This window comes from Triturus cristatus, chromosome 3_1, assembly GCF_964204655.1.
Source record: "Triturus cristatus chromosome 3_1, aTriCri1.1, whole genome shotgun sequence".
In the NCBI taxonomy this organism is placed as follows: Eukaryota; Metazoa; Chordata; class Amphibia; order Caudata; family Salamandridae; genus Triturus; species Triturus cristatus.
In genome coordinates this window covers 354,723,859-354,738,457 of record NC_140583.1, presented here as the reverse complement: position 1 = coordinate 354,738,457, position 14,599 = coordinate 354,723,859, and the positions used below count along the sequence as shown (strand labels likewise).

Here is a 14,599-nt window from a genome sequence, read left to right as displayed (position 1 = left end):
CAGTTCCTCTGTCCCAGATGCCAAGAGCGGAATGCAGATTTCCAACATATGTTTTGGAATTGCTCCACCATCAAAACTTTCTGGCACCACATTCACACCGCACTAGGTACCCTCACGGGGCTAACCTGCATGACCACATGGGAGGCCACCGCCCTAGGCATCTTCCGCGCGGGTAAACAACACAAGGTGCGGACTCGCTTCCTCTCCCTGGCGGTGCTTTTGGCCAAACGCAGCATCGCTATGCACTGGCGCTCCCCCACAGGTCCACCGCTGGCGGCTTGGGTGGGAGCTACACACAAGTGGGCGGCGGCAGAGGAGGAGACGTTGCGGGAGGAGGAGGTGAGAGGGGTCCGCAAACACCACATATCAATGGAATGGGCCATGTTATTGTATCAGTTCAAGCAGCTATCCCCGGGTGCAGATCCAACGGACAACCCACTCACACCGTCGGCTCAGCACGCGCAGTCACAGACCCCGCCCAACCAATCTCTCGACATTCCACCCACATGATCTGCTTACATACCCCAACATCGGTTATGCTAACGTAATTCTAGGTCGACCCCCAATAGGATAGACACTCATGAGACACAGAGGTGCCTTACCCCAACGACACAACAAACCCTCGCCGATATCATTGGTTGTGCCTGTTCATGCCTCCCCCCCCCTAGTTTAGGCCTTCGTTTTACCCTAGTTTATATGCCATATCTGGAACCTGAGACACCGGGGTATACACCTCATATCAGGTCATGTTTTCCGATGACGTATCACTGATATATGCAGCTGATGTGTACCACTATTGAATGTACTATCTGTTATAACTATCTGAAAGATCTATTTGATGTACAATGTGTCTAATATAAAAATGGCAATAAAAATAAGTTACAAAAAAATACAGGAGATGGACAGAGGCCTTTCGTGGGTGTGGTGGGATGTCTATGAACTTGGGAATCATGGATGATATGCCCAGCACGGAACACATGAGTGGCCTCAATGTGTGTTACGTTGCCACACAGCTGCTCTTCCCTCCCACGAGCCCCCACCCTTGTGTACACTGCCTCTGTGGTGTTCCCGGGGGTGGGGGGACGGGACGTGTCCTGATGGTGGTGGCAGGCCTGGGGTGGTTGCAGTGGGTGTTGTGGCCCTCATGGGTATCGGTGCCGCATGATCATTGTCTCCATGGCATCTGTGGGTCTTCCGGTGTGGCTCTAGGCTGGGCTCCCTTTCGTGCTGCAGGTAGTCGTCCTGCTTAACACCAGCAAAAGGCAGGTGTTAATTATCTGTGGCTCCCGCGACTTATCGCGTGTTTTTGACTCGCACCGCGGATCTGGCATTTCATTGTGAAAGTGGTGTTGTGGTTTTTTCGTTAGTTTTTGCTCTGGAACGCCTACTCTGCATCTCATTAGGGTTAGTTGATGGTGTCCGCCGTGGAGATGAATTTAGGGGCAGTTATCGCGGGAATACTGGCGATGTCTGCAGTTTGCACCAGCTTGTAAATGAAGTGTTAGATCTATCTCCACTTTTGATGCGTTAAGGTGGAGATAATTCGGAGATAAGTCCTTGTGAATATGCCCCATAATTTATTCTTGTTACTAAAAGCAAGAGGTAGCCAACAGTATATCTGGGGGAGAGAAATAACAAGAGAGAGAAGCGCCTGCCAGCAGCTACTTATCCAGGACCCCTGCTGCCCATTCCTGACACCCAGGTTGAAGAGTCGCGCTGCCAAGCCCACTGCAATAAATCCCGGCTGTAGTGTGTCAATCACACACTTGTATCCACTCATACCGGCCGGTGGATTATTCCTGGTGAAACACAAGCAGACCTAGGTTTACACAGGTCTGAGTATTGTATGATACCAGAAGCAATGGGGTTTTGCAGTGTGCGCCATACAAGCAAAAAATGAGCATACATGTAAAGTACGTGCTAAAGCGTTACAATCACGGGAAGTACATGAGAAATATTTCTAAGAATCGCATAATTCAAACATGATCCTTTATAGATATAGGGTAAGCTGTACAAAGAGGCGTGATCTTATTTCAGTGGAATCATAGCACAGTATTTCACTGCGGCCAGTACCTTTATGTCTGCACTAGTCTGCAGTTGTGCAAAGGTTCTGGGAACAGAGAGATGGACAAGTACCCATAAGGTAGGGTTTGACACTGTGGGGCAGATTTACCATTTAATCACGCAGCACAGTGCAGCAGTCGCAAATGCAGCGCTGCATGAAAAGGAGCGAGCAGGAGAGCGCAATATTTACAGAAATATGGCACTCTCCTCCCCTCTCACTTGCGTCGGTGCTGAAATCAGCTGCTGTGCGCCACAGAGACACATTTGCGCCCTAGTGCCAGGGTGTCTCTGTGAGTCTAACTTAGGTTTGTACTGGCAGGAACCCTTCCAGTACAAAATACTATGCATAGACTGACTTTAACCCTTTTCCCTCTTTGTGTGTGCTTTAAAGTGCAGCACACTTACAAGGTCGGGAAAGAGAGGAGAAATGAAAGCAGTTCTCCTTTCTTGCGCCTACTTCAAAAGGGCGCAGTATTTTGACACTAAACACTGTCTACTATATTTAGTAAATAGGGTTTAGCATCAGAAACCTCGGGTGGTTCCATGGGAACGCCCATGCTTCACCCTTGTTACGCCCCCTTGGTGCCAAGTAATGCAAAGCAGCACTATGCGCTACTTTGCGTTACTTTCACGTTATTTCTGGAAAGTAAATCGGAAAAAAAGATTTTGTGCCGATTTACGTCACTTTTGTGACACAAACACTGTGGGAAATCTTAGTAAATCTCCTCTTATGCGTTACTGTACACTGTGGCAAGTCCTGCGAGGTACGGCTTTTGGTTTCACTACGTGCAGTGAATCCCGGTCTTAGGCCTTCTCATACAGCTGCTCGCTGCTGCTACAAGTTAAAGGGAAGCGGACTGTTGTGGACTACTTCCTCTTTGCAAATGTTTACTGCTCAGTGTAGGCTAACCATTGTCACGTCTGCAACTCCAGGAGCAGTTGAATCAGGCCATTGTCCCCCATGGGCATGGGCCTTTGCAGTGTACAGTACACAGTGCCCCCCTTTCAGAAGGTCAAAACCACAATGTCATTAAAATAAAAGCCCCCAAGCAGACAGCAAACAATAACTAAATTGTCATTTAAAACTTGTAGGGACTTTTAGGGAGGCATGCCTGGGAAAGGATAATGGAAATGTTCGTGCACCTCCACAAACTTTGCATGAGAGCCCCATTATTTTGCGTTACACAGCTGGTTGCCTTAACTCACAAAGGCATTTTTGGAGTGCTCACCACTGTACATGCTGAATGTCAAGACAAATCGTTTTCTGCCCAGGCAAGTGTAGCTTCTGCTTACTTTGCAGACCTTTAATACATCATTTTGAAGGCTGAGACTACTGTCCCACAGATTCTGGGGCAGAATGGTCAAAAAGCACACTTCAATCCCTGCAGATTCTAGGACAGTCAGATTGCAGCCACAGCACAATTCTGTCCCCGAACATACACTGACTAAATTCAGATGTATTGGCCAAACGCTGCCCAGGGTTCTGTGTGCTATTACTCAAGGCACCGCCTCAGAAACATCATGTGGTTTTATGAGGGGACCGAAGTACTTTTTTAGGTCGCAGGTTACCAGACAGTGCAGCTGCCTGGTAGGCTAAAGACATCCTGGGGACATTCAGAAAGCGGACCTAGGAATGCCTTCTGCCCGTTGCTTGCCATTGGCTTTGTGGTTTGTAACGCACATTTTCTGGCTTTCTATTTGCTGGCTTTATTTGTTTTAGTCAGTCCAGCTTGATTTTGTCCCTCCTATTGCCCAAACCTTAGTTCAGTACCGTTCCGAGTGCTCCCTTTCTGTAAATAGGCCTTTAAATCTCGTTCTTATCTCGTCACATTTACTGTGTATTCAAAGACAGAGGTCAAATGACAGCCTCCATCTTCAATGTAGCTTGATGTTTACTTTTCTTTCTCTGACTTCAAAGTGAGAGGATATATGTGGCAATCATGCTGGCTACAGGGGGTAATTCTGAAGTATGATGGAAACAAATATTTTACTATCACCAAAACAAGTCAATACACTAGGTGATGACATTTCCACACATTATACTTTGTGTGATATATATTTGTATCAGTAAAGCTGTATGTCTGTGCAAATGTAATGGTCATTTCAGTTGAAGATGTGCTGTCTGTAAGGGCAGTGTGCTCCCACACCATGCATACTCCACTTTACCCCACTCTACTCTACTCTGCACCACTCCACGTCACTGCACTCTAAATCAAATCAGGTGTTTCTTAAGCGCGACTACTCACCCGTAAGGGTCTCAAGGCGCTGGTGGGTGTGGGGGGGTTCGCAGGTTCCAGTCCATCAAGGAGGTGGTATGTCGAAGAGCCAGGTTTTGAGGTTTCATGCGAAGATGGGGAGCAATGTTATCTGTCTGAGGTGGAGCGAAAGGTCGTTCCAGGCTCTGGCCGCGAGGAAGTAGAATGAGTGGCCTCCCGATCTGGTCTTTCTGGTGCAGGGGACCAGAGCGTAGGAGAGCTGGGCTGATCGTAGGGTCCTTTGGGGTGCGTGGAATTTGAGTCAGCTGTTCAGTTATGCTGGTCGGGTGTCGGGGAGGGCCTTGTGAGCATGGGTTAGCATCTTGAAGGTGACTCTAGCTTCGATGGGGAGCCAGTGGAGTGTTCGCAGGTGCTGGGAGGTGTGGCCGTGTCTTGGCAGGTTGAGGACCAGTCTTGCGGCGGCGTTTTGGATGTTCTGTAGCTTGCGGGTGAGGTTTTCGTTTATTCCGGCATAGAGTGCATTGCCGTAGTCGAGCCTGCTGGTGACCAGGGCGTGAGTGACGGTCTTTCTGTGTTTGAGGGGGATCCATTTGAAGGTCTTACGTAGGAGGCGGAGGGTGTGGAAGCAGGAGGACAAGACGGAGTTGATCTGGCGGTCCATTTTGAGCTCTGAGTCCAGGATGAATCCCAGGTTGCGTGCGTGGTCCGTGGGGGTAGGCAGGCTTCCGTGGGCGGGGGGCCACCAGGTGTCATTCCAGGCGTCTGGGTTTGGGCCCATGATGAGTACTTCCGTTTTGTTGGTGTTTAGTTGTAGGCAGCTGTTTTTCATCCATTTGGCGACGGCTTCCATGGCTTCTCGAAAGTTGTGTCTGGCGGTGTTGGGTTTGTTGGATAGGGAGAGGATGAGTTGGGTGTCGTCTGCGTATGACATAATGTTGAGTCCGCAGGTTCTGACGATGGGGGCGAGCGGAGCCATGTAGATGTTGAAGAGCGTAGGGCTGAGGGAGGACCCCTGGGGGACTCCGCAGGTGGTAGGTGTAGGGTCTGAGAGGAAAGGGGGGAGTCTGACCCGCTGTGTTCTGCCAGAGAGGAAGGAGCGGATCCAGTCGAGGGCCTTGTCCTGGATCCCTGCGTCGTGGAGTCTGCGTATTAGGGTGCACCACTCACACTACACCACTCTACATCACTCCATACTGCATCACTGTACTCTGAACATTCTACTCTACGCTGCTTCAGTCTGTGACGCTCTACTCTATGCCAATGCACTCTACTGTACTCTGCACCGCTGTACTCTTCACCACTACACTCTTCACCGCTGCACTGTATGCCAGCACTCTCTACCCCACTCCCCTCTACGCCACTCCACTCTATGCGCCATTTTACTTTATGCCACTCTACTCTGTAACCCTACACTCTATGCCACTGCATTCTACTCTGTACCACTCCACTCTACGCCAGTGCACTCTATGCCATCCGCACTATGCCACTCAAATCTACTCTACGCCACTGCACTCTACACCACTGCACTCTACCCTGTGACACTTCACTCAACCATGCACCATTACACTGTTCACCACTTCACTCTACTGTGAAACAATCTACTCTGCACCACTCCATTCTACGCCACGCAATCTACGCTGCACCACTCCACTCTTCGCCACTGTACTCTACACTACTGCACTCTACTCTGACTACTACACTCAACACCACTTTACGCAAAAGTAATGCAGTCGATGGCACTGCCTTCTACGTCAGTCTACTCTGCACCACTACACTCTACGCCAAACTACTCTACTCTGCAACACTCTAAGTCACTGCATTTAATACCATTGTACTCTACACCACTACACTCTATGCCACTCTGTTCTACTCTGCACCACTGTACTCTACGCCACTCCACTGTACCCTGCGGCACTCCACTGTTGTACCCTGCAGCACTCCATTCTACACCACTTCACTCTACTTTAAAACAATCAACTCTGCATCACTGCACAATATGCCACTCAACTCCATGCTGTGCCACTCTATGCCACTGCGCTCTATGCCACTCTATCCTAAACCACTGTATTCTAAGCAATGTACTCTACACCATTTTACTCAAAACCAATGCACTCTACGCCACTGTACTCTAAGCCAACTACTCTGCACCAATGCATCTTCACCACTATACAGCACTGCACGATTCACCACTGCACTCTACACCACTCCACTCTATGCCAATCCACTTTATGCCACTCTACTCTGAAACCCTGCACTCTATGCCACTGCACTCTATGCCACTGTACTCTTCTCTGTATCGCTCCACTCAATGCCAGTGCACTCTATGCCATCCACACTATGCCACTCAAACCTACTCTACACCACTGCACTCTATGCCACTGTTTTCTATGCCACTGCTCTCTACACTGCACCACTCCACTCTACCATGCACCATTCCACTGTGCACAACTTCACTCTACTCTATGCCACTTCAATCTATGCTGCACCACTCCGCTCTTTGCCAATCTACTCTACACTACTCCACTCTACTCTGACCATGGCATTCTATGCTATTGCACTCTGCACCACTTTACTTAAAAACAATGCACTCTATGCCACTGCCCTCTACACCAGTCCACTCTGCACCACTACACTCGTAACACTACTCTACTCTGCAACACTCTACGCCACTGCATTCAATACCATTGTACTCTACACCACTGCACTCTCTGCCACTCTGTTCTACTCTGCACCACTGTACTCTACGCCACTCTCTATCCCATGAGGCACAGGGTCAAGACTGATTTGCATATGTCTGGGTTCAAACTAGAATGGCATGGTGAGCAAAAAAAGATGGATTTAGGCCCAGATCGCTGTACTGGGGTGAATGTATGACATTGTCCAAATTCTGTCCATCAACTGTTGTTTTTGCATTTGTCACCCCGAGTGGGACGAGTATGCCCAGACGTGGTTCCCGTGCACTTCATGCCACTGGAATCAAGCTATCCTGGCTGAAGAGGGGTGAAACCCCGAAACCGGTCCTAGGATGCTTGTTTCCAGTCCAGGGAGGACCTGGCTTGGCAGTTCAGGCTGGACTGCTCCCATGAGGCACAGGGTCAAGACTGATTTGCATATGGCTGGGTTCAAACTAGAATGGCATGGTGAGCAAAGAAACGATGCATTTAGGCCCAGATCTCTGTACTGGGGTGAATGTATGACATTGAACGGCATTCTGTCCACCAACTGTTGTTTTTGCATTTGTCGCCCCGAGTGGAAGGGGTATGCCCAGACGTGGGTCCCGTGCTCTTCATGCCACTGGAATCAAGCTATCCTGGCTGAAGAGGGTTGAAACCCAGAAACCGGTCCTAGGATGCTTGTTTCCAGTCCAGGGAGGACCTGACTTGGCAGTCCGGGCTTGACTGTTCCCATGAGGCAGAGGGTCAAGACTGTTTTGCATATGGCTGGGTTCAAACTAGAATGGTATGGTGAGCAAAAAAAACGATGGATTTAGGCCCAGATCTCTGTTCTGTACTAGGGTGAATGTATGACATTGTTCTGCATTCTGTCCATCAACTGATGTTCCTCCACTCAACCCTGCAGCACTCCACTCTGCCCTGCAGCACTCCATTCTACATCACTTCAGTCTACTATAAAACAATCTACTCTACACCACTGCATTCTTTGCCACTCAATTCTATGCTAAACGACTTTGCTCTATGCCATTCTATTCTTAACCACTGCACTCTGCCCAATGTACTCTACACTACTTTACTCAAACCCACTGCACTCTACACCACTGTACTCTAAGCCAAGTACTCTGCACTACTGCGTTCTACGCAACTATACTGTACTCTGCAACAGTCTACACCACTGCACACTATTGCCACTCTACACCTTTGTGCTCTACTTCACTGCACTCTACACCACTCTATTCTACTCTACTTTACTGTATGCCATTGCTCTCTACAGGACTCTACTGTGCAACACTCCACTCTGCGCCACTGCAGTCTACACCAATGTACTCTATGCCAATGACTCTACATAACTATACTCTACGCTACTCTGCACCACTGCACTCTATGCCACTGCACTCTACTCTGCACCACTCATCGCTAATTCAATGCACTCTATGCCACAACACTCTTTGCCACTGTAATCTACTCTGCACCACTGCACTCCACGCCACTGCTATCTACGCTACTCTGTGCCACTACACTCATTTGCACTCTACTCTACACCTCCACACTCTATCCTGCAACACTCCACTTTACCCTGCACCAATTCACTCCACTATTCTGAAACAACGTACTCTATGCCACTGCACTCTATGCCACTGCACTCTATGTCACTCAACTCTATACTGCGCCACTCCACTCTACGCTATTGCACTCTACGCCACTGCAATTTATGCTGCGCCACTCTAGTTTACTCTGATTTGCACCACCTTACTCTGCACCACCCTACTCTATGCCACTCTACTCTACCCCGCTGCACTCTACAGCAATACACTCTAAACCACTTTACTCAAAACAAATGCACTGTAACCCACTGCACTCTATGCCAATATATATACTCCCCTCTATGCCCTTCCACTCTAAGACACTCGACTCCCTCCACAACACTATGCCACTCCACTCTACGCTTCTCAATGACATGCCACTTCACTCGACTCTACCTCTACTCTACACCACTCCACGCCTGTCTACGCCACTCAGTAACACCCCACCCTACACTCTACTTTATGACACTCCACTCCACGCCACTCTCCTTTACGCCACTAACTTTTAGCCATGCTGGACAGCTTCCAAGCTGGTGTACAACATGGCTAAAACATATTGGCAAAGCCAATAGCTCTTTGATAGGCAAGTCCTATTGGGTTTGCCAAGGCTTGTCTACACATTCCCTCCTCGCATCTGAGAAGGCAGTTGATACTGAAACGGGAAATCTGCCTATATTTAAGTGTCGAGAAAAATAGTAATGGGATTCCTAAGCCTAAATAAGACACGTTTTATCTTTCGAAACAGAGTTATTCCTAAATGAAGAGGAGCTGAAGAAACTGTATGAATTTGAAGAGCAGTGTGTGGAGGAGTATTTTCAGGAGAAGGAAGATGAACAACAGTCATCAAATGACGAAAGGATCCGAGTTACTTCTGAGAGGTATTAAGTAAAACATGTTTGAGTCACATGTGAAGTAGATTGCTATCAAGTGACATTTATTTGAAGTTATTTTATAGTTAGGCTAGATTTATCAAGGCTTTGTTTGCCCTGGTGCAAAGGCACCGAAAATGTGCTGAAAAATAGCTCTAAAGTAATGCATCAAGAGTGCCATATCTTGAAACATATCATGCAACGCCGCAAAGCAAATTGGTTGCTGCTTTCTGACTTCTTAGTAAATGTGCCCCTAGGTCCTTGTCTCAATGGCTGGCAGTCACTTGTCACAGAAACTTTCTTAGTTCGAAAGAAAGTAATGTCAATTAAAGGAAGCAACAGAATGTGAACAGCACTTTGCAGGTTTCAGTAAGAGCAAAATGCCATTTATTGGCCAAAATGGCACCCAGGGAGGAGATCTAGGCTCCTGAACAATATCTGAGAGAAGTGCTACACATAATGTAGTCATCCACATCCACCCACATCAACGATACCCACAGATAGCCATCTTTCTCATTTGACGAACCCAGCACTTGCAACATCATTCAAACTGTTCACCCCAAAATATTGGTGAAATATTGCTGCACCATGTGCAGTAGTCTCAACTAGATGGCCAGCTTTCTAGGATGAGGTTATTGAAGCCACAGCTACCAGCCAGGTAAAGACTCCAATTATAGGACATAATGGACGGGAAATCATGGCACCTACGGTTTGATTAGGCACATACAGAAAGACTACAGCATTGTATCCTGAATTAGACCCTTAGCACCTTAGGTCTCACCTCACCACACTACGTGTTTCCTGCACTGTTTGTCAAACCACCCTCAAACTAAGGCAGTCTTCCAATGAGAGCGCTTAGTCTATTCACTAGGTACTATGGATACCCCACTGTTATTTGCCTGGCCCCTCAGGATACTGGTATTAGGACCCAACAGTCAGCCATTTTCTGACTGGCCACCCACAACCATCAGCCTCCTACAGAAATGACATTTGATCATCTAACCAATATCTCTTGAAGAATGCTGATTTAGTACTACTCCCCATTCACTCTTTTCAAACCCACTGGCACCAAAATCTAGATCACTGCCTCCCCAACAATAAATAGAAGGCTTGCCTCCACCTCCTCCTACCACCAGTAGGGGGAACACTACTCAGCCCTAGTGACCCTGTGAAACTCCTCCTTACTCCTGTCCTGACCCAGTTCCCCTTCTGTATGTTGTCCTCCTGGAAGTATCCATTTTACCCGTCCGTCTACCCCCTCTGCAGCTCTGTGCCTCCTTGTCATCCTGTATTACCTGAATGGTTTCTCAGCCAAAGCCTCCTACTTGGGACCCAGTATTACACACACCTCACCCTACCCATGGTCATCCTCCCTACCAGCCTCCACCCACGTAGCTTTCACCTTAGTTAAGATACTACAGCCAAAGCACTCTGGGCCTATTCATAAACTGCATTTTCCAGTATATTAGTAATACTAAGATAGAATTACTATTGTACTACAAAATCCTGTCTATAAGCCTATGTGCGTAGGTTCCATCTCCCCCCTCCTATCTTTTTCTGTGCAGAGATCGCCACCTCAACTGCAGAGGCTCTGCACACATAAGTATATGTTTTAGTAGTAAATGTGGTAGGGACGGGAGGCGAGGCTGGAAAATAGATAGGTAATAATTACTACTAAATGTGGAGGAGGAATAAAAGAGGAGTATGCAGCAGGTTAAAGGAGGGTTAGGAAGAGGCTTACAGAGAGACATACACCCACTCACAAAAAAGTAAGTCCATTCCCATTCACAAACTGCACTTCTAAAATTACTACAGACAACCAGTGTCATAAACAGTTGTAAATGTACTCCAGCGGAGAGCTGGAGTAAGTCCAGCACCAAACATTGCTGCATACAGGTACAGAAGCACCCTCTATAGAAAATAATGGAGGTAGGGGTCTAAATTAAAACTTCACAAGAAATAACATTAAATTACATTATTTATAACAGTTGAAAATATACATATTTTGAATGTTAAAATCCAATTTTTTATTTTATTTTACCATATCTTAATAACCTTTTTAAATTAAAAAAAAGAATGTAACAATTTGTAATAAAATATAATGAAATTATCGGTAATTAATCCTATCCATAATTTGTAATAATTATTAATACATGAAACATTCCTGCTATACCCCTTTTAATTCCCCCTGTCCTTCATTCCCCTAGCTCCCCCAAATCTTGCCCACCTCCCACAAGAATCTTTCTACACGAAACCACTTTTTCAATGAACTTAGCTACAGATATCACTGTTTGGTGATAGTAGTCCAGGGACCCTCTCACTCTTGCTGGACTACCTCTCTATCCCCTCTTCTTGAAGGGGGGCAGGGTGCATTTGGAACACACGTAGACACAGCCCGATACAAAAGCTAAAGGTGGCCTTCACAGGAAGATCTAGTACTGTGCTTTGCTCTCTTTCCTGAACTGGTCACATTACATGGCCATTTCACTGAAATGTCTGAAGAAAGTTAAAAAAGAGTCCAATTGTGCTCCCGTATTAACTAAACCTAAACTCTCATGTCCACTATGTAGCACCTTTCCGGTCCATACAAGAGGCAGTGACCTCTGGCAGTGACCAGCTAGATAACTTTGCATGAAGGTGGGCACTGACCATAGTCTTTAATGCCAAATGCTTTGCCAAGAATGGTGGTCAGACCACTAAAGAGTGGATATTTCGTTAAAATTAAATAGTTTTTGTCTGCAAGTGTATTTATTCTCTGAAGTACATTGAGATGCATTCTTCTGAAGCCATAACCAGTGCCCAAATATGTGACAGTGCTGGTAAAGACAAAAGGGGAGGTTTCAGCATCTTTTACCCATTTCTGATATATCAAGTCTCTCCTGCTGCATACAGGCAGATTTCTGACATGCTATCTGGTTGATCTAAAAACATATGTTTTTATAAAAGTGTCGCAGGACAGGTAATAGCTGGACAGCTGGGATATTTTCAAATGAACAAAAGAATGTTGTAATTCAGATTAGGACTGTCTAGAATTCTAAATTAACTATATACTAATGTACCAGTGAGTATATTTTGTTTTACTTTTGCTGTACAGTCAACATTTCTCTTTGAAGTGACTTTTCTCAGGCATTAAATTTCGAGAAAGTATCATTTGTAAATAGTATGTGTCATTTTTTATTCAAATACCACCTAAGTGTCTTCATGCCTTTTATCATGAGTTGAACAATTGCTAAAAAAAACTGCATCATTTCTTGTTTTACAGAGTGGAAAATATGTCCATGAGGCTAGAAGAGGTAAACGAGAGGGAACATTTTATGAAAGCTTCTCTCCAAACGGTAGACCTTCGCCTCTGTCAACTGGAGGAGCTCTCAGGTCGCATGGTGAACGCTCTGGAGAAGCTGGTGGGCATTGACAAATCTGAACTTTTGCATGCACGGGCAAGGGCTTTATCGGACTGCGATACAGCATACCTTCTACGACAAAGCAGTGTGAACAGTTCTGAAGGATACAGCGTCTACAAGTACCACGTAGAGGGAGATGAGGTAGCATGTGATGACAGCACTGGCTCCACGTCTCCTGCATTAGAATTACGTCGAAAAGCCTATTCTTTTGGAATGAAGTCTGAGAAGGATGGTTCTGAGCAGATGAACCAGCTGGTCCCACGTCAGAGTAGCCTTCGGTTTGCTTCAAGTGCCAGCGCTGTAGCCACAAATGATTACAGTAAAGCTACATTAGGAATTTCCCAGCACATTTTAAAGCCTAATTCCTCTTTGGAAATTGCCACTCCCCGGGCTAGCAATCCACACAACGAGGAGATGACAACCAAAAATGCAAAGCAATCAGACATCACTATGAATGGGCAGTCGACCAGAGAAGCTGACAAACCAGACTTTCAGAACCCTCAGCTGACTCTGGAAAGAACAAAGTTGGAAGCCACTGTCTCTTACCCTTTAGAAAAGTCTGTTGCAATGCGTTATTACCCCGCTGAGGCAACATGTCAAACAACCATGACTAAATCCAGAAGCTTTATATTTTCCCAAGGAGGGAAACTGGTTGGTGGCGTGGACAACTGGACAACTGATTATGCCATCCTAGATCAGATGTGTCCCTCAGCAATGAAAGAATGGGCTAGGCAGTGGAAGTACAGCAAGCAGGAAACAATTGCTAATGAGCACTGCCCAGAATTTCCAGGCTTTTCTTCTGAAGCTGCAATTCAAGCAGAGGAGAAGCCATTGTTAACGGACACAGAAGATGAGAGTGACATTGGCGAAGTAGGTGTGAGTGCCTCTTACCCATGCACACCTTTTACAGACAGAGTAGAAGCAGAAAATGTGCTATTGTTGCAAACAGATAGGACTTGTGCATTTCCGTCGGTGAGGTCAAAGAGTCTACAAGGCCATTCGCGGAAAGCCAAGTCTCTTATGGACAAACTGGATAGACCCGGGCATGCCAGCAGTGTAATGAACATAGTGGTGGCGTGCGGGAGTGCAACAGAGGTAATCAAGAAAAAAGAGAAGGCCTCCACGGAGACCGAATGCTAGAAAAGAAAGTGCTGCCATCTTTGGTATTCTTTGAGTTGGAATACAAAATTATATTTTCTACACAGATCTACAGCTTCACAGATTTGCTCCACAACCAAATGGACGTTAGAAAATGGACATCACTCAGCTTCATATACGCTACAAAAGTGTCAACATTTCAAATTAAGAAAAAGGTTATGATAACAAGTATCTCAAGCAGAAGAAAACAAAAATATTGTTTCTGATTGCCAGTAGAAGCAGGGAAAGTCTCTATCAAAAAAGAAAGGTACATTTGAAAGTGGGAGGTGATAGGTTCACATTGCAGCTTTGGTCCAGCACTGGCTTATAAGAAGCTAAATGCTATGGTTGAAGGCACCCATCGTGAACATTAGCATGCAGTGTATAAGACCACAGCTTCCCCAAAAAGAACACTGTACAATGAGATGGCGCATGGAGAGGTTTCAAGTAGAGCGACCAGTTAGAAGCTGCTGAATGGGGCTCTAGCCTTAATATTTAAATATTTGAATTCCGCTTCATGTAGTGTTACATTCTTCTCAGAAGCAAAAGGGTAGTAAGACGTAGGTGATACCTGTAGACCATGAATGCATTGAATCAAATACAACTTGTTGTCATTACAAAAGGACATTGTAGTAGGTTTGGACATCATGACTA

The 14,599-nt window shown here is 46.3% G+C and overlaps 1 protein-coding gene across 1 annotated transcript in view; it reads left to right on the top strand.

Moving 5' to 3' along the window:
• TRPM1 (transient receptor potential cation channel subfamily M member 1) overlaps window positions 1-14,262 on the top strand; it is a gene marked incomplete at its 5' end in the record, with an annotated part of 381,597 nt that extends 367,335 nt beyond the window's left edge. The window contains 2 exons of the mRNA XM_085646142.1: window positions 9,284-9,416; window positions 12,670-14,262. Of these exons, the coding sequence (XP_085502268.1) occupies window positions 9,284-9,416; window positions 12,670-13,948 (1,412 nt within the window). The remainder of the gene's footprint in view (window positions 1-9,283; window positions 9,417-12,669) is intronic.
• Window positions 14,263-14,599: the final 337 nt, after the last annotated feature.